At 41.0% G+C, this 25,401-nt stretch overlaps 1 protein-coding gene across 2 annotated transcripts in view; it reads left to right on the forward strand.

Moving 5' to 3' along the window:
- Nucleotides 1–965: 965 nt before the first annotated feature.
- USP25 (ubiquitin specific peptidase 25) overlaps nt 966–25,401 on the forward strand; it is an 89,586-nt gene continuing 65,150 nt past the window's right edge. For both annotated transcript variants that reach the window (XM_030447678.1, XM_030447687.1), the window contains exons 1-3: nt 966–1,188; nt 23,702–23,779; nt 25,074–25,218. In XM_030447678.1, the coding sequence (XP_030303538.1) occupies nt 1,144–1,188; nt 23,702–23,779; nt 25,074–25,218 (268 nt within the window). In that variant the 5' untranslated portion in view covers nt 966–1,143. The remainder of the gene's footprint in view (nt 1,189–23,701; nt 23,780–25,073; nt 25,219–25,401) is intronic.

Raw genomic sequence — 25,401 nt, forward strand, 5'->3', positions numbered from 1 at the left:
ATCTGCGGTGCCAAAATTCCCTGTGGGTTGCCCAGACCGGAGAGGCTCCCCGTACTTCCATCAGCAGTGACACAGTTAAGGACGTTCCCGTTTAATTTGAACGCTGAATGCCATCGCCTGACAGCTCACCCAGAAGCTATAAACTTAAGGAGGAAGATCTGCAACCTTAAGTCCCATTCAGTACTAAGGTTTGTTGTCGATACGAGCAGCCAGTGCTGGAATTGGTCCGAAAAGCCCCGCAAACCCCCTGGAAAACGCTCCTGAAGCCGCAACACCCCTCTGACTGTCAGACCGAGAGGGCTGCGGGCAGCACCTCCCCCTCCCCCGGCTCCGTCGCCCCGGCAGAAGCCCGCAAGCCCGCAGCCGGCCCTGGGTGGGTGCCTCTCCCCGCGGCATCCAGGCGCTCTCGGCTCCCCCGCCGCCGCCGCAGCCATTCCTCGGCTCTCCTGGGCGGCGGCTGTGGAGCGGAGGAAACTTCGCGAGGTGGGGCCGCCCCTGCGAGGGGCGGAGGGAAGCCCGCACCGGGGAGGACGCGGGCTCCTTCCCAAAGGGGCAGCCCAGACCCTTTGCGAGGCCGGGCTGTTCCCCCGGGGTCCGAGAGCAGCATAGCTCTGTCCCGAGGCGGGAGGGTGCGAGGTGGCGTGCCGTGCCGCCACCAAGATGGAGGCGGTCGCGGTAATTTCGGCAGAGCAGCTGCCGTCCCGCTGGCACCGAGCGAGAAGGGCCGGGGCACCCGCGGCGGGGGGCTCCGCCCGGGGCAGGTGCGCGGGGCGGTGCCGCCGCCGAGGAGCCGCTACCGGGCGGCGGCGACGGCGACAGCAGCGCAGCCCGGGCCAAGCCGAGGGCGGGGCCGGGGCCGGCAACGCGCTCGGCGCTCCGGGCACGCTGGGCGGCGGCGGGGGCGGCTGCGCTGGGAGTGACAGCGGGGCCTGAGCGGATCCGCGCTGCCCCATGTCTGCCGCCCGCCTCGGCGGCCCGCCCGCCTGGCGGTGACTCGGGCTCCCCCTCCCGCCGCCCCTCCTTCTCCTCCTCCTCCGCCGCCTCCTCCTGCTCCGCTCGCCCAGCCCGGGCCCGGCCCAGCCGCTGCTGCACGGCGCCGCCGCCCGCCGAGCCCGGGGCGCAGCCGGGAGCCTCGCGGGGGCCATGACGGTGGAGCAGAACGTGCTGCAGCCCGGCGGCGCCGCCAAGGTAAGACACCGGCCCAGCCCCGGTCCGCCGTGCCGCGGGGGCCCGCCCGCTGCGCCAAGGCCCAGCCTGGGAGCCGGCAGCGCGCCCCTCGCCGCCTCCCTGCCCGCCGGCCTCGCCCGGGCCTGGCCCCCACCTCTTCCTGGGGCCGCCGCTTTCCTGCGCGGCTCCTGCGGCAGCCCTCGCCCTCGGCCGCCTCCCCGCCGGCAACTTTTTCCCCCCGCGACGGGGTCGCAACCTCACCGCCCCGCCGCCGCCTCCCGGGCCCGTGGGAAGCTTCCCCCGGCCCAGCGGGGGCCTGGCCTTCCCCGCGCCCCGGCCTCTCCCGACCCTCCGCCGCTTCAGCCCTGGGCCCAGGGGTCACCCCGGCCCCCAGGTCAACCCCGCGTTCCGAGTCGGCGTCCCAAGGCAGAACCGCCGCTCCCCGGGCCGGCGAGCGGGCAGCCCCCGGGGCTGGGACGGCGTCGGCTCCTCAGGCGGGCCTGTTGCACTTGAGGAGCAGCAGGACGGGGAGCAGCCAGGTCCCACCCGGGTCTCCGGTGTGAGCCCTGGGCCGGGAGGGAGATGCTACCGCACATGGACGGCGTGACCCTGCCGCGCCGGTAGCCGCGCCTGCTAAAGGTGAACGCTATTTCCAGCGTGTGACACACGGCGGGCCGTGACGGGCCTTGCTGGAGTAAAAAAGTGCTAGATTCAGGGACTCGGGGTTACGTGCGTCGTGAAATGAGGTTAGGAGCATGGCAGCCTTCAAGGAATCCTTTTCTGCGCACCAGGAGTTGCTGGAAAAGGTTTCTTTGTCAAAATAAATGGATGCCTTCTACAGCTCTTCTTCGCTTTGAGGGAACTGAACTAGTTGGAAAAAAGAAGCCTAAATTTAAATGGCAGCACTTTTGAAGTAATTTCCCCCCCCCCCATTTTTTTAAAAGGTAATTGTCACTGGTTGTTGCAGCTGTTCTGCTCAGCAATGTGACTGCTTCCTCTTCCCTCAGATACCTATACATACATATATTAATGGCATACGGTGCTTTTATAAGAGGATAAAGGTGTATGTGCTTGTGTATAGTCAATGTGGAACTTAAATGACTCCAGTCACGAGTGGACAGTGGGAATGTGGTGATTAAGGCATAATAGATTCAAGTGGTACAACTTAGATTCAAGAAGCTCATTTGGAGGGAGAGGCGTGTCTCACCAGAGAGTGCTATCATAGTTGTAAGTAGTTAGCACTGATTTTGTCCTCTTCAGCAGGAAGGCAAGGGCTGAAAGGACAAATTCTGTCTCCTTTTTCCTCGGTCAGTAGTATTTTAAATTGAGGTGTGCTAGCAGGGTAAGGCAGCAGAGTTTTGCTGCCAGGTCCGGTGCTAGGTGTATGTCTTCTGTGTTGAACAACTAACTTGATTTGTTGCTTCTATGCACCTGATCACTTCCATGAGCAAGGTTATCTTTTACAAAACCTGTTGTTGATGCTTTAGTTAAATATCCCTTAATTATTCTATCTGATACTCTGTTACATAATACCTGGTAGACACTGGTCAAAGCTGCTTATTTGCTGTGTCAATAATATTGAAGAAGAAATGTTGCAGTTTTCAGCTAAACTACTTTCAGGTCAGTAGTTCAGGATTGCTTTAGTTTCAAATTGAGTATAAGCTTAGAGGGTGGATGAAGATTGATTATGATAGACCACCTGGTAATCCATACTGCAGTAAAAATGAAATTAACAGTAGTTCTAAAGTTGTAATCAGTGTCTAGGTATGTTGATTACTTGTTGAAGTAGCTAGAAAAACTGTATAAAATAACAAACTTTTTTGATGGCAGGGATTTTATTTTTTAGTTCTGCTGGATCTCTGATTATTGTATCTGAAACTCCCAATTACTCACTTTATCTGTACTTGCATGCTGGAGTGGGGAAGAAGGCCAATCTTGAGAATATTTTGCAAAAAACCCTAGTTGACTCCAAAGTGGGTATCTCTGCTTAGTAAGACTAATGCATAGCCAGTTGGATAACAAACTTTAGCACTGCTCAGCTAATTTGCATGTAAGCACAAAAATTTTGAAGGTACAGTGGGCTTGAAAGGCAGAGAGTTTACCATACCACTAACTCATAGTCTTTCTGCAAAAGAAGAAAATTCCATGCTCCACAACTAACGAGAGTTTGTTCTGGAGACCTCAGTTTGTTATAATTCTTTTCTGTTAGTGTGAAGAAACCACATACAAGCAGAAGTTTATTGGATTTCTGAGAGATGCCTGAGTCATCAGCATACCTTATTCAGAACTGTGGTTGCCAACATTGTTCATCAGATGATTTCTTACTGTCATACAGGAAGTATGTGTCAAATTTCAGCAGTACTTGGAGATGTAGGTTTGTATTAATAAATGCTCTAACTACAAACATCCCATTTCCCACTGAAGCTATCTTTAGTTTATTGTGTAGTTAAAGCATCTGGACTGAATCAAAAGAGGTTTGTTTTTTTTTTTTTCTTTCATGTTTACTGGTCATCTTGACTCCTACTTAAAACTTGTAATTTATCTCCTGAAGCAAATAATTAATCACATTATTCCTATAGCTCACAACTATTTTGTATTTCTCTAATGTTGTCAGGTATCTGTAGGTTACCTGTAATATTCCTCTTAAGACTCAAGCATGTGAATAAAGGTAGATGGCCTGGGAAGTTAGAAGAAAAAAAAATAGCTTCTGGTTTTGTCCTATCTGTATTTCTGCCCAGTAGAATCCTTTTTTATCAACCTTTTTTGGTGCTGAAACGGCAGTGCATGTGTGTTGGGATTCCTGTACCCTGGGCAGTCCTGCACTGCTGTCTTGGTAGCAGCTTGCACTAATGCACCTGAGTGTTGTTTTTCTCGTGGAGGAAAACCGTGCCAGGCTACACATCCTGCCACATAGACCCTTCCCTCTACCTCTGGTCCTTACACAGTAGATTGGTGATGATGGTGATTTTTCTAGAACTTGGAAGTGGTGTAGACAGATCATACATATTTCAGCAATGCAGTCAGCTTCAACTGATAGTTATTGTGATGGTCATCTCGGAACAGCAGAGTGAGGAAGCTGGGTTTTAAAGGGTGACACTTAACTGACCTCTCAGCAATGTGTATTATCAAGTTCTACTTCTTCTGGGTGGAGGCTGAGTGTTGATTGATACATGGAGTTAAACTCTGGTTTATCTGTCCTTTGGTTTCCCACACCCACTGTTATTTCAGACCTGTGATTCAGCAGCATCTTGGCAGTGTAATCACAGGAATAGTAGAATGAAGTTAGGTGTGTCAGATCAGTTTGTGGGGGTTTTTTGGTTGTTTTGCATTTAAAAAAAAAAAAAAAAAAAAGCGCCACAAACCTTTAGGGAAATTTACCACTTAAAGTGACATATAGTGTTAAACAATGTCTAGTACTACTTACTACTACTCCCGTGCTTTTTTCCTGGATACTAAGAAGAAAATTGAGCTAGCATGTGTGTGTTTCTGCTCTGCATATGTTATTTATTTGACATACTTTTTATTGAAAGATTTAACTAATAATATGGTACTGACTGCTTTTCCTTCCTGAAGGCAGTAGTCACTGACTTTTTAATACTGTAGTAGTTGTTCACATGGAATATGATACAGTCACATGTCTCCAACAATTGAAATGGCAATGAATATCTATTGAGGACTTGGTATGCAAGGCAGGTGTTTTGGGAATTGTGCTTGGTTTTTTTTGGTTTTTTTTTTTCATGATAGGTAGCAGCCTTTTAAGTATACAGCCTTTAAAATCTTGGTGATTTGATCAGTTGAGTTGTGGGTTACTTGACTAACCCTTGGCCCAGTGGATCTGAAAGGCCGCAGGCTCCTGGTCTCATCACACAGCCAGAGCCAGTGATCTTGTCTGTGACCAGCATGTGGGTGTCCTCTTTTATCTGTACCCTGGGTCATGTCCTGAGGATGAGTTACCTGTGTCCCTACAAATGGGCTGCCTGTCTTTGGACAGGCAGGCTTCTTGCATGGTGGACTTGAATATGGGGAGGAGGGGGGCTGTGCCTGCTGGTGCTGATATTGAAAACTTTATTACTTCTTTTGGGCCAGGATAAGCAGAATAATCAGACTGGTTTACAGGTTATGTTTGTACCAACTACTTAATCGTTTGTCGTAATTATTTTAAGTGGTACAAGGTCACACTTTTAGATGTACACATCTTATTATGTGTTAAAAAAATCATACTGTGATTTAAACCTTATAATATAAACCTTATAAACCTTAAACCTTATAATAACCTTATATTGTGATTATTAAACCTTCTGCATAGACTCCTGTGTATTTCCTGAACACTAGAGCAAGGTGCAAAGGTCACTGATTCAGAGTGATATTGAAAACCCTTGTCAAATTAGTAAGCTGAATACCTCTTGGTTTTGTGAATATTCTGGTGGAATTTTGTGGGAGAGCATGAGTATGTAGTTTGGTGGATGTTTGTTCTTTTGTTTTGTTTTTTCTTGTAGCTATACAGTCTTGGTGTTTTTTGGTATATGCTATGAATCTGCACCTTTCTGAAATGTTTAATAGTACGCTAAAACACGCTGCATTCTAGAAAAACAAGCAATTATTTTGATTGTGGTAGCACAGGTTTACAACTGTAGTACTATCACTAGCATGCATCCAAAATCATGTCTTTAAGTGTCTTTTGGCCCAAGAATAAAGCACATACTACTATAGAATATTGAAATGTAAGGTTTATGCATTATTCTGTTGATGGTTTGCAATGTTAGTTAGCAATAACTTCAGTGCTTCCTAAAAAATACATTTTTAGGATAACCCTGTATCTGCAACTGGTAGGAAAAGCAGTTAAAAAAGATCACAAAACCCACCAGTCCCTATGAAGAGGCAAAAAGCAAACTAGTCATATCTCAGAATAGAAAAATATTTCACATTTTTAAGTGCTTTGTAAAGATGAGAGGGTAATTAAACAGTTGCTTTTCCTGCAATCTTAAGCCTTAAAAAGTATGTTAAGGCAGGAAATAGTCAAAGTACTGTAAATTCAGTTGGTGTTCATGGACTTCTCTAACTGCAGATAGAATGAAAGATACAAATTTTTATTCTGTTTTTGAGTAAATCTTTTCTTCCTGACTGAAGAACCCATCCAAGAGTCAACTGTCTGATTATTCTGTCTGTGAGAAGCTGGCTCTCTAACTTGAGTAACGTGAATGGTTGGGGTGGGAAACATCCTGGATGCTGGGGACCAGTGCAGTTGTTGAGGTGTAAAATTGACCTGATGGTCTAGCCCACTTGGAGGCTGCCTTTGCAGTCTGGGCCAAAACCTTTGCAGAACTGGTTGGGAGATGTCTAACCCTCACACACTGCTTGTGCCAGGAATTGTTTGGGATGCTGCATCAGTCACCCCCTTAAAATCTTTGCTGGTGGTGCCTGTGATGAAAGGATTATAGGGGCGTCCAGGGTTGCTTTCAAGGTTTCTGTATGTTTAATTGTTCTTAGCTTTCTGTAGTAGAGATGTTTGCCATTCCCAGCTGGTTTTCTGACAAAAGCTAAGAGTCAAACATGACGTATTCCTGTTATTCCTTAGCATAAAAAGTAAACAGAAGGCTTAAAAGCAAATGTCTTCACTTGTGTGTTTCCATGCAGCAATAAATTCCTTTGAAAGCCTTTGCTTTTTGGGTTGGTTTGGGTTTCAGGTTATTTTTTTGTTTGTTTTTTGGGGGGGTTGTGATTTGGTGTTTTTTTTTTTTTAATTTTGTTTTAGGGGGGTAAAGGCGGGAAGGTGTTAATGGAGTTATTGTCGAACCAGAGCTCTTAAGCAGAGTAGGGGATGCATGTGTTGCCAGGTTATGGACTGAGACAGGAAAAGCTTTTCTACTTTCATTGAGTAGGGAAGAGGTGTGGGAGTGTCTTTTCTGGGAAACGAAAGTATCCTGAGTGCTTTCACTTTTTAGTTCTCTTGTGATAACCAGAGTCATAATTTAAGGGCAGGAAAGGTTGCATTGAATCACATGGGAGGTTTGTGTGTGTGTTTCGGGGGTTTTCAGTTTTGGGTTTTGTTTTTTTTTTCCTTTCTCTCTTTTGGTGGTGTTTGGTGATTTTTCTGTTGACTGGTTTGTTTGGTTTTGTTTGGTTTTTTTTGTTTTTTAATGTGTTAAGCTTCCCTATCCAAACCCAGTGAGTAAGTTAACAGTGTGATGGTCCTTAGTCAGCCGATAGACATGTGTAATGTGAGAGGATTCAGCTTCTCACTGAGGGCTGAAGAATCTTGATTCAAATGGCAAGCCCGGAGTGTTACGTGAGTTACACAGGAGAGGCTTGTGACAATGTATTTAAAAATTTTATTAATTGAAGGTAAACCTTAGCTGTTTTTTTCCCATTAATGTCTGCTTCTCTTAGCTGCTGATTACACTTGATGGGGTGCTGTTAAAGAGGTCGGTATCTGAAAAGAGTTGAAAATATTTGACTGGAGAGTTCAGTGAAACTAAGAAAACTCATATGTGACTTCTGCCAGAGAGCTAAGTGTGCAATAGGTGGGGTGGGAACAACTTCCATTTGTTTTCAATTAATAGGGAAAAACTAGCACTGTCAATCACAACAGTTTCAGGTAAAACTACATAAAGGTGGAACTTTTCTGATAAATTCTTCATCTCTTTTTTATTATTAAAAAAAATATTATGGTGACAGTAATAATCTGAAGTTGTGAGACTGAAATAAAGGTGAGAGGTGAGATGCTTTACCACTGAACAGGCTAGTAGGGCTGTGCCTTGTGTAATGGTACAAACTCAGGCTTTATACCAAGTGAAAGAATATACTTTTTCCGGTTTCTTGAATCAAGCTGGCAAATACCATGTCTTGCTGGTTTTTTTTTTTTTTTTTTACAAAACTTAATTACAACTTAATTTCATAGAATCATAGAATGTCTTGGGATGGAAGGGACCTTAAAAATCATCCAGTTCTAACCCCCGGCGTGGTCAGGGACACCTCTCACTAGACCAGGTTGCTCAAAGCCCCACCCAACCTGGTCTTGAGCATTTCCAGGAATGGGTTATCCACAGATTCCCTGGGCAACCTGTGCCAGTGTCTCACCACCCTCACCCTGAGTAATTTCTTCTGATGTCTAGCCTAAATCTTAAAACCATAATCTCTTGTCCTGTAGCTACATGCCCTCTTTTTTTAAAAAGTCCCTTCCCAGCTTTCCTGTAGGCCCCCTTGTGGTACTGTAGGCTGCTGTAAGTTCTCCCTGGAGCCTTCGTTTCACCAGGCTGAACAACCTCAAATCTCTCAGCCTGTCTTCATGGGAGAGGTGCTGGTCTCACAGGAACATGGAGTAGAGGAGGAGAATCCCCTTCCTTGACCCTGTTGGCCACACATCTTTTGATGCAGCCCAAGATACAGTTGGCTTTCAGGGCTGCAAGCACACATTGCTGGCTCAGGTAGAGCTTCTCCAACCAACACCCCCAAGTTCTTCTCCTCAAGGCTGTTTTCAATCCATTCTCTGCCCAAGCTGTAACTGTGCTTGGGGTTGCCCTGACTGTGGTGCAGGATCTTGCATTTGGCCTTGTTGAACTTTGAGGTTCTCACGGGCTCACCTCAAGTTTGTCAAGGTCCCCTTCCCTCCAGCATATCAACCACACCACACAAATTGGTGTTGTCAGTAATCTTCCTGAGGGTGAACTCAATTTGGCACCAATGCATTTGGAAAAGCACGTGTCACTTTTTTAGTACTTCCTTACATTACTGCTGTGCTGAATATAAATGTTGTTAGAATCTATGTTGTGTCAACACTTCTCAGCAAAGATTGCAGGTAGAAGAGAGAGCAGCCACAGAGTGTGCTGTGGTTGAGTACAATCACCATCTAAAATGTTTTCCTACTGCATTAAAATTTCCCCTCTCTCATTGTATTGCAGGCTTCCTGTCTGTCAGTAGATTTCTTGAGGACTTCAAAACTTGCATTACACTTAAAAAGGGCTCTATGCACCATAAATAGAAATTTTTCAATAAATTTCTCTTTAAGTAATCCCATCCCTATCACCTTTCAATCCCAGTTTTCAGAAGGAAATAAAGGGAATGTAAGTCTGTTCCCTTGCTGCAGTGGGTGACATCTCCTTGCCTGGATGTTCAGCGTACACTGGGCTGTCATCTGTTGTGCTGCCTTCTGCTGATGGTTGCAAAGCTGTATCTTCTGAGAGAGGGGTGCTTTAAACAGAGTGAACTACGTGGTAGTTTTCCTGGTGAGTGAGGTACAGAATCTTTAGGCTTTAGGTTTAGGCTTTGAACATGAAGGAAATGTTGATCATTGTTTTGAGTCAATACTGAGATTCTAGTGAAGTGCTATGTGGGAAATACTGAGTTCTAAGATGGTGTAAAGGACAGACTGGCACAAAATGTGAGCAGGATACTGTGATACCTTCAGTTGCTTGTGGCAGGCTTTGAGGGTTCTTGCCTGTTTAATTACGGGCTGGTTCTCCACCATGTATTTAGTAACATCAAATTCCAGTGGTTTGAAAATCACAATGAAAATATTAAATCTATTTAGACATAGACTCCTGCAATTTAAGATGGTACTGATTTTTTTTTTTCAGTTAGGTTTCATAGTTTTCAGTGTTTTGAACATTACATTGGCTACATACTTTTGCTTTTCTTTGCCTAATGGATGAAACTCAGGAACACGTTTAAAGCCATCAGCATGAGAGTTTTCCTGAAACCTGATGTTACCAGATGAATGGGACTTCAACAGATACATCACTGTTGACATGTGGCAACACTCAGTGTCCACAGTTTTAATGTAGCCCTCCATAGTGTATCCATACATATCCATAACATAAGGATGTTGGAGAGGTGTATTCTGAAGAACATGCAGTGTGGAACATCTTGAAGGCTAGAGTAAAACTAGGTTTACTCTGGAAACGTTGCCTGACACAGATTTGTGTATGTAAACCACTTTTTTTTTTTTTTTTTTTTTTTTTGAGGCAGCTTATTGGTATGCACATGCCAATAGTTTTTATTCCAAGATGCACAGTGTTGACTTGATGGTTTTGCTTATAGTAGATTTCTGAATTATTTTAGCTGGTGAGTTCTTGCTGAAGAAAAATCATACTCTGCACAACATTTCTTCTAAAATGTTTATGTTGTCAACTAATTGGCAACAGTCAACCTTATCAAAGTGTCAAGCAAATTCAGATGTTTAAAATACTGTTGACTAAAGCTTTTTAGCCATCAGGTGAAAGCATATTTTTAGGCTTTCCAGTAAGTACATGAAGACAGAACAATGTATTTAACAAAAGCTTTTCAGAGAGACATTAGTGCTTCCAAACTATGATCCATAGCTATTTAAATTCAACTGACGCTTATACTTTACCTTGGTCTTGGCAGAATATATGGAAGTGAATGCATGTGATACAAGGGCATGTGATGTGCCCCTCGCACCTTCCTACCCACTGACATGTCATCATTTTGCTCATGTTGTTCCCCATAATCCAAAGGAGTCCCTTTAATTAACACCGGATGTTCAGTTGACAGCAGGGTTTAAGTCAGAGATGTAAAGGTTTTGGATTGCTGTATTTAATGCCATTTGTTGCTTTCTAGTGAATATAGTAAATTCCAGGCTTGAGTTAGCACGCAGTTTCTGTGGTATCTCTTCTTCTCACAACTGTATGACTTGAAGTCAGGTACCTGGGCTAAAATTTATATTCTTATTCTGAAACCAAAACTGACTTTCTTAATTTCATTAAAATGTTGATTTAAAAAATTAAAATAATAATTTTGAGGAGTTTATTTAACTGTTTTTTTTTCCCCTGTGTTTAAGCCAAAAAAAAAAAAAGTGTTAAATGAAGTATTCATTTACAGTCAGGTGTATGCTTTTAGAGTGCTCTGAAGTAAGCAGCTGGAAAAGGACAGGTATTCACAGGCATGTGGCATTCTCCATCCTCTTTGTAAGAGGAGGAGATGGTGAGAACAGGCTGCTACTCCATTTCTCCTTTGCGTTTAGTTTCATTTTTTTCCTCAGAAAGTTAGCTGCTTTGAAAAAAAATTTCTCCTGGGACTATATGTGTTGGAAATTTACTTGGTTTAACACACTAAATGTAAATAGCCTGGTTACAGTACTGAATATTGTGTATTTCATTGTAGCCCAGTGGTCTCACATAATGACTAAGAAATTATTTCTTTGTCTTGCAAATGTTGACTTTTGGTTTGGTACAGAATCATGGGAAGTAAGAGAAAGTTTTTCATCTTGTAATATGCTTTTGGGTTTTTTGTTTGTGGTGGGTGTTGGTGTTGTGGAATTTTTTTTATTTGTTTGGTTTTTGTAAATTCTAAATAGTTCTTGAACAGCTTGCAGAGCTGTTTTCCTTGGTATTACCTACTTTCCCATTTGTCAGCTTCTTTTTTGTTGTTTGTTTTTCAAATTCTGCTTGTGTGTCTCTTGTAATTTCTCACGTATTTGAGGACCACGGTCTTTGCATTTAGAGACTTTCTCACCATCATCACCTTACGTTTAAAACCTTCTAATTATTTGGTAATAGTACTCAGCAGACTTTTTAAAATTCAGGCACCTAAGCTTAGATCTTTGTGGTTTGATTTTTTTTGTTTGTTTGGGTTTTTTGTTTGGTTTTTTGTTTGTTTGTTGGGTATTTCTGTTTATTTTGAGGGGTTTTGTTTTGGGTTCTCTTTTTTTATTTGGTTGGGTTGGGTTTTTTTTCTTTGTTTTTTTGGGGGGGTTTCTTAATTTGGGCTTTTTCTTGGGCTTTTTTTGTCAGGTTTTTTTTTTGTCTTTGGATTTTTTTTTGTCTTTTTTTTTTCTTTGGTTTTGTGAGTTTTTTGGGTTTTTTTAATGGGGTACTAAAATTAAGTCTTCTCTTTCTCTCCGTATTTCTTTACTTGCTTGAAAATTAAAATATAACCAACATCTTACTGGCAGCTTTTGTGTTTCCTCTAGTCTTGCATGTATTTTATGGAACTTGGGGCTGAAAGCCACAGAACATCTCATGTGACAACACTGGCTGGACCATAATTGTCCCCTTGCTTGAATCTTGCCTTGTCTGCTGTTCCAGACTACAATCTGCTGGTCTACTGAGTAACCTCTGGATTTAATGATGGGAAAGATGGATAGATTTCCCCATCATTACCAGTTCCAATGCTTGCTAATTTGCCATTTTGCTTTTCTGGGGCTGATAGAAAGGAAACTGGTACATGTGCCACCTTCTTCCTAGTGCTGCCTGGGGGTGCAGTTGATGGGCTCAGCTGTTATGGACCAAGGAAGGGGATTGCAGCTGCCTGCTGTCCCCAGCCAAGAAGCCCAAAAGATTTTACTCTGTGACCTTACTGAGGTGAAAAGGGTTCAGAATTTTGCTGTTGGAGTTCATTATCTCTTGGGTGTTTTTGATGGGGAATGTTTTGGTGTAATGCTGGTGCAAGGAAGGCAGCATAGAATTTTAATTTTTTAATGTTTCAGACTATTTTTTAAAAAATCTGAACTCTTCAGATGGGGTCTTTCAAACTCCTTTTAGTAGTCAAGTGAGCCTGTGAAGTTTCAGCTAGGTGGGTGTTGATGAGAAGTGGCAGAGAGTCACTATTGATGATACTGACACCAACAAGACAGGGGAGACCGGGAGGGCTAAATTATAAAAAATAGCAGTTATAAACCAAAGTTATCTCAAGAGTCTTTAGCGTATGCCCTTACATGTTAGAATATGACATGTTCAGCTTTCTGTGGGGGCTGAGGCAAGTAAGCATTTTAAAATTAGGTAATTCAAAGTCCATTAAAAAAAAAATCCCAGAGATTCTCAAGTTTGTTTTCTTTCAAGGAAAAAGCAAAAAGGCAATGTTTAAAATTTTGGTTGCCCTTTGTGGAGTGCACTGCTGAATTTCCTATTTCTTTAATTGTGAGGTAGTGAAGTTATAGCTTGATCATCAGTACAAATCTCAACACATCTTTAAATACTGTAGTGTCTCCATTGTGTTTTAGGCTCATTTTAATTCTCGTGTCATCTGCATCTGTTGAGGTCATTACCTAATGAACATGGTAGCTGCTCGCTGACCTTCACGGAGTGACTTCCCAGCGGTGGCCGTTCTGCCGGGACGCGGCACCTGCCAGCAGCTTCCTAATGCCTGACCCAGGGAAGGCTGCCTTGCCTGGAGAAGCTGGAACTGCTGTCAGAAATACCTCACCTTGCAGGCAGCCTGTTAAATGCTGTCCTGGATTTTAGGTGGCTTAATGTTATGGGTAGTCCTGTTTTTCTGCAGACTTTATTTGTTTATCTATGTATTTATTCTTCCCCTCAAGCTAACTGTGTGTCTCTTCATTGGACTTCTTTTTAAATTGATTAGGGGGCAGGATAAGCTGTTAAATAATTTTATTAAGTATTGCAAGTAATGGTGCCTGGCTTTTTCAATGGAATTGTCTTGTAATGCACATCAGATTAAAAGTTAGGTGGTGGGGGGTTATCCATTGAGGCTGTGGGGTAAATTCATCTCTGGAAGACCTGCCTGTAGTAGGGTGGAGATAGTACCCTCTGCCCTTCTTCCCCCAGCCCCTGTGTCATCTCTCCTAGTTTCTTTTGGCTGGGACAGTGGATAGCAGCAGGCAGTGTGACAGGGAGCTATGGTCTGGCTGGCAGAGGTGCTGAGGAGCCCTGAGGTGCTACCAAGGGTGTTGGGGAGCCTGAGGCTTGGCCCAGCTACTGGAGGTGGCCCTCAGGCTACTGGGGCCAAGACAGGAAGGCAGGTATGCCTGGGTACATGCACACTCTGAGAGCACAAAGCCCTTTTCTTTGGAAATCAGGTTAGTAATTTTTTTTTTTTTAATTGGACTAAATAGGAAAGCTTTTCTGAAGTTGCTTGTGTTTTTTTTCCCTTTCTCTTCAAACCTGGCAGCTGAGCTCTTTGTCCAGAAGACTCCCTGCTGTGGACTCTGCAATGCAGACCTGTATTCAAAAGTTCAGTTTAACTTTTATTTAGGATTTCTGTGCTGTGCTATCCAGAATTTTATGTGGCAAAATTGTTTGTGATATCTTCCTGGTATTGCTTACCTAAGGTATGTAGCAGAGTTGTTTGAGGTGAGATCTTTGATACTTGTGCCACTAACAGCTGCAGTAAATCTTTCTGGATGTGAACACCTACAGCATAGCAGGTTTCAGCCTGTGTGGGAGTGGACTTGGGTGTGTGCATTTGTTTAAGTGGTATGCAGGTTTGACCACCAAGGCACACCAACTGTATCAGATCCTTGCTGCTGTTTGAATTTTATATTCACATCTTCTTGGAGAAAGTTTTCTGCAATAGTGCCTAAGTAGGCTGAGTATTTTAAGAGGCTTTTTCTCCCCTCTGTTTCACTCACTGGGTAAAAATAGGATTTAAATAAAGGCAGAGAAGCAATTCATTCTCATATGGCTGCTGCTCCACAACAGTTAAATCCAGTGGAAATGGTTTTGTCCTTTCCCTAGTTTGAAGTAATCAGGAAATTTAATTAAAAGCAAAGAGTGGCTTTCTGATATTTTATTCAGAGCCCAAGCTGGCTTCTTGGAGGTTCAGGCAAGTGGCAGTGCTGGCTTAAAGGGAGGAGTGGCTTGTGGCCAGAGCAAATGGCATTTGGAAACCCAAGCCCAGGCTGGCTGACACTGGCCCGAGCTAAAACCGAGGGAGAACAACTGACTTGTCAGAACAGCTTGTGATCTGACAGACCCTTTAAACTTTATTGTTTGCAAGTGTTATAGAGACTGGCATCCCACTGGTTTGAGGACCCTTCTAACTTCAAGAGTTGATTTGTTTTGTTCCTAGGGTTGTCGTCCTTGTTGTCAGCAAGGAGAACAAAGGGCCTAACCTGATGTTTTCTTGGAAGCTTTTCTCTATTGTGGAGAGTAGAATGAGGTTATCATGATGGCTATATGAAAAACAAGTAAACAAAACTGAAACATATAAAAGCTAAACACCTGAATGAACTAGCAGGACTGCTAAGAGGTGGGTCTTACCCTCTCAGTGACAGATCATAAATGGGTAATGAAAGGACCGTGAAGAGCCTCGAAGCCCAAAAAGCTTGTTGGTGTGGTGGGTTAACTGTGATTGGGATGCAAAGGAAAATATCTCAAAATGGAAAGTTGAAATGTGGTTTGCAGTATTGTTTTGTATCTCAGAACGACAAGATTTCATTAATTGTTTAAAAGACATTCAAAAGGGTAGTTTCAATAACAGCTACAGTAAAATTGATAGCCTGGGCAGTAGTTGTTTTCTGGGGAGACAAAGCCTGTCTTGGTGATACTGCCTGGGCAGACACTGTAAAATTTAATGCTTAAGCATGATGGTAAATATCTATAAATATGAGAAAAAGTAGGAAACTTTTACAAGAAGGGAAAGAAGAAAAAAAGAAAACTTATACAACAGAAAGTCGCCAGTAGTCATTGGAAAATATGTGTTCATTTTTTATATATACACACAGCTGTTTATCTGTCATCTTCTAGCTTCCTTCTTCTTTTTGTCTGTATAATGTCACCTATCATGGAGCTCAGTGGTTTTAAGTTGCTGTGGCTTGTGCATGTTGTTGGCATCTCTCTTGATGCTGTGGTATGAACAGAGTGAGGTGGGACTGAGACACAGGCTGAATCTGGAGCATGTCACTGGCATGGCACATGGATTAAGCAGGTCTCAGGAATCCTTTTATATCCAGTTTACCGATAATGTGTCCTGGTTCTTTGAAAGACCCATGCTGCCACCAATAACTCTAATCACTGATCAGATCTGCATCAGAGTGAAGATATTTTTGCTGATTGCTGTAACAGTTATTGGAGTGTGTAAAAAAAAAAAAAAAAAAAAAAAAAAGTAATTTTTGTAAGGCAGACTTCCCTGTGGCAGTTCCAGGGAATGCAACTTAGAGTTTAATTTGCATCTAGTTAAATGAGACTAAAGATCTCACTGGCTTTGTGTTAATTAATTTTTAGAGCTGTTGTTATTATTAAGAGCTGGGTGACAAAGACACAGCTTGAAAATTTTTTTATTGGGAAGCTCTGTTGTGCTGAGGAGTGTGAGAAATGGTGATGGTGTTTTAAAACACACAGACCTCAAAACTTGAAATAATTTCACATTGCTGACACCTTTTATCTTTTCAGTAAGTACTAAGGTTGCTATCCTTTTTGTTTAGGAATAGTTATCAGTAAGAGCTAGAAATATGGAACTAAGCAATTCCATTCAAGCAACGCTCCTAAGTCAGTTCCTAGGCTCATTTTAAGATGCAGGCTCAGTTACATTTCTCTTGTGTGTTCAGTGTTTAGTTGGGAGGATTGGTTTTAAACCCTGTTGCTTTGATGGAAATGACAAGATTTGTGAGCCAGCTCGCATTTCACAGTTTATTGTCATGTTCTTGTAAGTTAGCTTAAATGTCTTTGCTTTCTTTCTAGTGTTTACTTTGCTGTGTCTTTATAGTGACTACTCATATTGCTTTGAGCCACTGTTTTCTTCTTTGTTGCTGTTTAGGTTCTTTTTCACTGGGGAAAACTGAATCTCTTGCTAATGTAAACTGAGCATGATTAGTTCTCATACAGGCAGTAGGTGACCTGCAAGTGGTATGGAGTTGTAGTCCAGGGCTGAGTTTCAGTACTTTTGTGACACGAGATAAAATGAGACAAAATCCACTAAATTTATTCAAGGAAGTATGTTTCTGTTGCTTTCTGAATCTCTCCATGTTATTGTAAGTATGCATGTAGTCAGTGGTACCTATCCAAGCTGCATTATTACTCCAATTCTTTAGCACTGCAAAATTTGCCTAGGAAGACCTACACAGTAATAAGGTGATGCTTGGCACTTCCTTCAGATGTGTTAAGAAACCTGGCTTTAGGGTCTCATTCCTTCCCTGTGCTGTCTGTGTGAAGGAAAGATATGTGTCTAATGTGGAAGAAAGGATGTGAAGATACTTCTTCCTATAGGTAGAATAGTTTGGAAGGTTGCAGACTTTCCCCCTGTGAAGTGATAGGTTCCTGCTCATTGCAGTTGAGATGGTTTGGCTCACATTTCAATTTTGGGGTTTTTTTTTTAAATATGTGTGACTGTTGGAGATGCACTTATGTTATAGTGTCAGTAAATACAAACTAAACTCAAGTCTCTTTTTAAAAATCCCATTTCAAGAAGTTTAAATATTAGCTTGAATTAAAATAAATTTAAATCTTATGAGTAAATGAAACTTCTTTTGGTCACATGTATGAGGCTTAGAATAGTGAGTGTTTAAATCGTTGCATGATCTCCTGTTGTATAGAATTCTTAGTGTTAAATCTTGAAATTGATTGAAAAGTTGCTTATTAAGGCATTTTAAGTTGAAATAGTACAGCTCTGTTCATGGAAACAATAGAAATGTTCAGAGAGCACTCTGAGTGTCATGATTAATGTAGTTTGTATAATGCTATGATTAAGTAGGATACTGTCTTTAATTTTTCAGGGAGGAAGGTATGCATGTAAGTAGTGCACTTAAGCCTCTTCCCTATTAAACTTTCATTTGATCCAGGCTGTGGCTGGCTGAAAATTACTGCCATAGAGTATGTCTTTTTGCTTCCTTGAAGTAATTTTTCTCTCAGTCCAGTTGCAGGTGGGTAATTAGCCACTTTGGATGAGCTGCTGCTGTAATTGGCAGGTTTTAGCAGTCTGCAGAGCACTCCTTGGAAAATTTGAAGTCTGTGCATGTCCTTTGCTCTCCACAGGTAATTTTTTTTCAAGCCAAAGCTGAAATGCATTTTGCATTTGTGTGTGGATAAAAATACACCTTCACATACTTTTTTTAGAGGATACCATGTCATATAAGAGGTTTCTGTTTTCATGACTACACAGAAGGAAACTTGCTTAGCAGGTAGCAGGCAAAGGAACCAATTTAGGAGGTGCTGTAAGAATGAAGACCTTAAAGCCAGTGCAGAGATTTAACTTGATCTTTGCACTAGCAAAATACTGCTTTTGAAGTATATGTATACTTTATACCCACTTTTTTAATTTACAAAATTTATACGTCTGTGTTCACTGAGCATATGCACAAGCATGCACAGAGAAAAATCTTGAGCACAGCCATGTTAAGAGCAAAGACATGAAAAAGCTTGTGGAGTTAGTTGACTGTGTGTTTTCCTGTGTTACATACAATGTAGTATCTTCACAGAGAGAGTTAGTTTTTATTTTCCTGTTGGAACTTGACCAACAGCTTATTTAGAAGCTGGCAAATATGTCTGTATTGGTGAAAGCCACGATGCTCAGCAGTGTATATGGGCTGCTTGTTTAACTGTTCCTGAGAGATACTACTAATGTGGCAGAAAATGACATTCACATTAGTAATTGAGGGTCTTTAGTATGTTCATCCTTTGTACGTTGACAATATTTTGTTTGTAGCAGAAATTTAAATCCTTTTTCTAGAGGATTACGTTCCTTTAGTTTCTTAGTGTTCTTCTGATTGCAGCGACATCATATGAGAAAACTGGCTTATTAGCCACTTGTCTGCAAATGTACCTTTAGCCAGGGTTTCTGCAGCTCAGGTTACATTAGAATTGTCTTTAATATAAAATCCTTTTGCAGTGTAATCTGAACTTTCCACCAACAAATAGCTCTTCTAAATTGGTGTTGCACTAGAAATTAAAGCAAGCGGGTTTTGTGTGGAGGGACTCTAGTCAAGGTGCTGCTCTTGTCATTCACATTTTACCCTGTTTCTTTTTGTCTGTAGTAAACGTTTTCACTCCTTGAAGGAAGGGATTCCCATAGATAATTTTCATTATGTCCTATTTAAATGAACTGTGATGTGAGAGAGTAAGCCCTGTTTACTTCTGGTAATGGTTGGACTATATGATTTAATATTAAATATATGACTTATTCTGTTCTTTGGAACTGAAGAGGGTTGTTTTATCTCTTAAGTTTGAAAGGCCTTTTGTTGCAAATAAAAATATTTGGATATTGCCATGAATAAAGCCAAAGCTTCCATGTACTTCTTTACAAGCTACAGAGATGAGAACATAAACAGATCAAAAGGTGGCTATCTACAGTATAATTCCAAATTAGTCAATTTATGAGATTTACCTTGTCCAAAAAAACATTTGTGTACTTAATGTTTTTGCTTTGATTTCGATAACTTATCAAAGTGTACAGTACTGTTGCAGAACTAATTTGAGCACAGTATCTCTCTAAGCAGATAATAGTGTAGATCCTTTTCCGCTTCACTAGCTCTGGCACAGTTACTGAATATCCTATTGTGTGAGGTTATAAACCAGATAATCTTAATTGGGCATTTCCTGAGAGGAAGGGGGGGATGGCTGAAAAAGGAACAAATTGGGAAGAGGAACGTGCATTCCTAATACACAAATGTGGCTTGCATCCAGGAAAATGGGAGAATTTCCTGTTAGTTGAAATCTCCCAAAGCCTTTATATTGCATGCTTGGGGAGCCAGAGGAAGGGGGAAGACTGGGAGTAGCTTGTGCATGAAAGCCCTGGGGATCTGATTGCTGGGTGATGTGATGGGACTGAGGGGTGTGAGGCAGCTGGGTCTCAGGACAACTAGGGCATCGTTGGCCCATCTCCTTTGTCTGGCCTGGCATTTTGGTTGCCCTGCAGCACTTACACCAGCAGTCTGGTGTCATAGACCAAGTCCTGGGGCTTTTTTAGAGCTCAGATGCAATGCTAGCTATGTGGACTATATGTTTTATAAGTGCATGTATGTTGCTATATTTATGTGCATATATATATATAATGTAACATGTTTGGTGGTGCAGGTACACTGCAGATATACTTGGAGTATTGACACACGGAATTGGAGGATCTGTGCTATCATAAACTATGGAATTTGTCATGAAAATTTGAGGAAAGGGTGGCAAACAGAAGTGGCCACAGGCAAATAAGCTCTGAAAGAGCATAAGTGGGCTTCTTTGCACTAGTAGAGTTGCACCTGGTTCTGTTGGAATAATTTCTTTGCATCTGCATTTGAAGAGAGAGGTTGCTTATGAAACTGAATTCCAGAGCAGTGGATTATAATTCAGAATTTGAACCTTCACTAATGCAAGGTTACAAAAAAATAAGGAATCAGGGAAGAGCTGTATTTCAAAAAACAGGAACAACTTGTTTGTGTTAGGACTGCTAGTTGTGTTCTGAATCTCCCTCACTGACCTGATGTAATTAACATATATTAATGTAGATGCTTCAGACATTTCTAAGCACTTGTAGACAGCTGCCTTATTTTTTTAGCTTTGCTTTAGCATAGTATGGGCTTTTATTCGGTATTTTTCATAAGCCTTTGAGTGAATTCTGACCATAGTTGTTTAGAGTAGCTACACTGGTGTTTATGGACATTTGGGGGATTCTGTGTGATGATCACTTCAGCTCAAGATAGCACAAGCTCCAGGCAGAGTAAAGCTACTAGTGTAGGTGTAAACTGGTAGAGCATTAGTTGGAGTAAGGAGGATGGCTTGCTTTGTGTGTAGAAGTCTGTCCTAAGTATTCTTAAATATCAGTTGCAATACAGAAGAGACTTAACTGTTTAGCAGTTGTATTAGAAATTGATCTTCAAACTTCAGTCATAGGTAATAGTAAAATAAAATGCATATTTTAAAACAATCATTCTATACAGTACAATAGCATGTACTAAAGGAATATAACTCAAAAGAAATAAGCTTCACCTGTTTTGACTTTGGAAGTATGGTGCAGATGCACTAAAAGTTGCATCAAGAATTAAATAATGTCAGCTCTTTGAATATGAGTGCAATTGTGTTTCATAAACTTCTTAAGTGAAGACAGAAAAAGAAAATTTGATCTCTCCTGACTGATGAATGAGGAAGGGGTTTGGTAGTGACTGCCTGCGCTGTCATTTATAATGAAAAGAAATGGAATTACCTGTAATAATAGTTTCATGGGTAATTACATGTTGGTAATTTATTAGTAAAGGAGAATAAAAGTAAAAGTTAAAACGTTCAGTTGCAGTGAAGATGGTGTGGGTATGATAGATTTGAGATGACAGGGGAGAATGGTGAATAGATGGAGGAGAAGGCCACCAGTTTAATGTTGCATTGAAGAGGTTTTTTAGCTTATGCTGTTTCAGAATTTATTCTGAAGACCTCTCAGCCTATTAGCAGGTATTAAGAGAAAACACTGATCAGGTGGAAATGCCTTAAATTATACTTGTTGTTGTTGCTTTTTCCTAGCCCTTTGAGCAACAGAGATGTATTGTTATTACTTAACTTTTGTGTGGTTTGAAATAACTTGGAATAATGGCAGCTTGTCTACACTTACCTGAAAAGCCAGTAATACCTAATCAGGTGGTTGTGGCCCTAAAGCAGTTTCATTTCATTTGAGGTATTCAGGATAATGTTTTATTTTCCTCTTAGTTTCTGTCATGTGTAACTAGGATTCGTAAGGATTCTCTGTGTTCACTTAATTATCAGTTTGAAATTTTGGAGCTGAATGTCTTAAATTCTTGGTCTTAAAAAAGTATATTTAGGTACCTACATTTTTTGCTGAGAAGGGACCATCTCTGGACCTGGTTCTGATCATTTAAAGGGGTATGTCCTTGGGAGGAGGGCATGAAACCACAGCTTTTCACTGGAATACTGAAACCTGGATATAAACTATGGTTGTCTATGTTTATAAGTTGCAGCTGTGCTCATAAATTAACAGCCAATATTTTGAGCTGCTGATTGGTTGTTGGTAAACTATGTCTCTTCTGTCTCTTCTCAGTCTCTGTGAGCAATGAGTATCTTCCAGCCAGCCTTTCATAGTGTTGTATATATCGTGGAAGATACAGAAATCTGTTATAACTTGTTATAATAATTTATAGTGAAATTATTTTCCATTTTATTAACCCTCATGATGGTAGCAAATACAAAAAGAAATGCATTTTTCTGCCATTCACTGCCCTTGAATTGCTTCTGCCGGTTTTAGTCCTGTTGTAATTACTTTTCCCGAGTGCTTTATTTTTCTTTTTGCTTCTTGCCAGACTTAGGGACAGGAAAGCAACTTCATAGAGGAAACAAGTCCTGCCTTTGTACAGTGCTATGAAACGCACTGAGTAAACAAATGAGGGGTGAGGGGTGGAGATAGAGTGGGAGTTTGTTTGCCTGCATCATTTCACTTTTCTTGTGCCAACAGCAGGGTTTTTAAAAAGAAAAAAAAAAAAAAAGGCAAATTGGATTGTTAGCAGTGTACCTTAGGATCATAAATGAAGGGAAGATTGTGTATGTAATTCATAAACATCCTGAACTATATGCCTTCTATTTCAATTTATTAGGGCATGAAGTAGTGCCTGCCAGGTTAATTTCACACTGGGGAATTCCGCATTCATGCAGCTCTTAATTTCCTCTATAGAAAGCTGTGATAAGGAGAAAATAAGGGTATTTGACTATTTGATTCAAAACAATTAATTTTAAATGTATTTTAGAATTGGCCACAAGGCATTTATAGTCGGAGTTTAAAAATTAATTTGGAGAGTAACATGAGAATGTTTTTGTCACTGATAGGAAATACGTTTTTTGTCTAGCAAACAAAACCCTGCACTTCACACAGTCATGTCTTGTATACATGAAATTATTGTTTTGATCTCAGCATGTTGTGGGAAAATAAAAAAGAGCAACTTACAAATACCGTCATGCTTTTCTCCTTTTCCCATGTGGAAGAATGGAATTTGTTAGTGTGGAACAATGATCAGTCCGCTGTATTCATGGTTTTAATGGTTAACTGGAGTTCAAGGATCGTTCCAGTTTAGTACCTGCATTTTGTTTCAGTGAGCTGATATCTGAGCATGAGTGCAGGAAACTCTCTGTTGGCTCTACACAGGAGTGGGACCAGATTTTTATTTAAAAAAAAATAAAATTAAATCCTCAGAATTCTTATGAAGTGACTATTTAAAAGACCCAGAACCTCTTTTTTTTTTTTTTTTTTTATAAATCCAACTGTTACTTTAAATTTAGTCGTGGATGCTGACTGATGTGATTTGGGAGAGTTGCATTCAGATGGTTTGGGAAAGTGGCTACGATGTATTCCTAAGGCTTTGCTTTAGTCTCAAGAAACTCAGTTATGTGTAGAGATTTTTATATTACTTCTCTTAAGTCACTTATATCATCAGTAAGGCTTAATTTTTTAGTTTTGAGGTTGGAATGGCTGAGAATTGTTTACACTGAGGAAATAGTGGAAATTGGTTTTGATGGGAGTTCAGTCAACTATTTCCCCGGATGCCTTTGAAAACCAGACTATAGAGTTTTATTTGTTCAGAAGAGCCAATTGTGGCTTTATATAGGCTGCTTAAACCCATGTTGCATAAGCTTACCCATCACCAGTTGTAGTGGTTGGCGTTTTTGTTTTTGATGGTTATTCTTTTTTTTTTTTTTTTTTTTTAAAAAAAAGAGAACATACCAAAACCAACCAACCAAACCTATTACAGCTGGGAATTAAAACTGCCCAAGTTGAGAAACTTAGACAAACTTGAGTAACAAAAGATATGTCCCATTGTGGTGAATAAAGCTTATATGGAGATACTTTTAGAGAAGCATAGCCTTGTAAGTATTTGGTTTTGCTGTCATTTGGCTCTTACCTTGTTTTAATAATCTGTTTTTATTTTTAGCACCAGCAAACGTTTTTAAATCAGCTGAGGGAGATCACTGGTATCAATGACATCCAGGTACTGCAACAGGCACTAAAGGTAAGATAGATGTGTTAAACTTGTAGCTACAGATTGTAAACATTTTAACTCCCTGTGAAACCCTACTCTTTACTTATTCTTCTTTCCTTCTGTTCCATTCCCAACTTGAATACTTTTCCAACCAAAACGATTTTGGGGTTTTGTAAAAAGACCTTTAAGATCATCGAGTCTAACTGTAAACCTAACACTGTCAAGTACACACGAAACCACGTCCCTAAGTGTAATCTCTAAACATCTTTTAAATACCTCCAGGAATGGTGACTTCCCTGGGTACCCTGTTCCAACACCTGACAGCCCTTTGAGTGAAGAAATTTTTCCTAATAGCCAGTCTAAATCTCCCTGGTCTAACTTGGGACCATTTCCTTTTGTCCTATCAATGAAAAAAATAATAACTTCACTTTAGAAGGAATCTTGGATCTGTTTTGTACTGATATAAAAATTATTCTAGTGTCCAAAAGTGAAAAGACAGGAAAGGTATGACTTGCCTTTAACCTTCAGTTAAAGTCTTCTGACATATGGTGCTACTGCTAGTCAACTCCTGATGAATTGTTTTCCTATCAAGATGTAGTTAAGTTTTCTATAGTGGACAGGTTCTGCTCAGTATGTAGAATGAACTCTCCTTGAACTTTTCTTCCTTTGCAAACTTTCAGTTGTTTTCTTTCAATATTGTTTTCAACCATTATAAACCCCTACACAGCAGAGAAGAGTTCTTTAATGCAGGTAAAGAAAGCCAGTTCTCTGCATTCTGTTTCCTCAAATATATATAGAATTGAATAAAATAATGCCTTGTCTCCCTCAAGCAGAGCTTTTTAGTCCTTCGTACATGGTAAAAGGGGATATAGTGAATTTAAATCATGTATATGCATATACAGTTGTTGATTCGGATTCAGCATGAATTGTGTCTACAACTGCCTCTCAAAAGCCAGTATTTCTGGCTTTAAAAATGGCATGGTAAGTTTTCAGAAGAATTCAGATGACTGCTGTTCAAGTCTGAGCATGTACAGATTATGCTTGTTGAGAGGTTGGCCTACACTACAAGACTTTTAATTTTTTTTCTGAAGTAAGTGGAATTTTACCAAAGTAAATTTTTATAAGATGTTTGGTCTTTAGTTAAAAACCAGTGATGTATGATGAATATGTCCAGTTTGGAAACTTTATTTTTAATGAAGATTTCTTCTGAAAATACAGTGTATCACTGATCATTTAAGTTGCTTGTGATGTTGTCCTTTGCTGTTTAGTAAAAATTAAAAAAGGGTGAGGGGATGCTCACTTTTTGTTTTGTTGATGCTTAAAGGACAGCAATGGTAATCTGGAGTTGGCTGTGGCTTTCCTCACAGCAAAGAATGCCAAGGTTCCGCAGCTAGAGGAGGCAACGTACTATCAGACAGCCCTGCCTGGAAATGACAGATACATCAGCGTGGGCAGCCAGGCAGACACCAGTAGGTATTTTTTCTTTTCATAAGTTCACTTCAAAGGCGAGGAAACTTGAGATGGCTGATTTAACAATAGTTAGATTACTATGTATTCTCTCTTCCCTTATTTCAGCTTTTTTAAAATTTTTGTTTATGTTACCTTTACATTGTATATATGGTACTGATCAGTGGGTGGATAATTGGGTTTTC

The sequence above is a fragment of the Calypte anna genome, chromosome 1 (genome assembly GCF_003957555.1).
Source record: "Calypte anna isolate BGI_N300 chromosome 1, bCalAnn1_v1.p, whole genome shotgun sequence".
Lineage (NCBI taxonomy): Eukaryota > Metazoa > Chordata > Aves > Apodiformes > Trochilidae > Calypte > Calypte anna.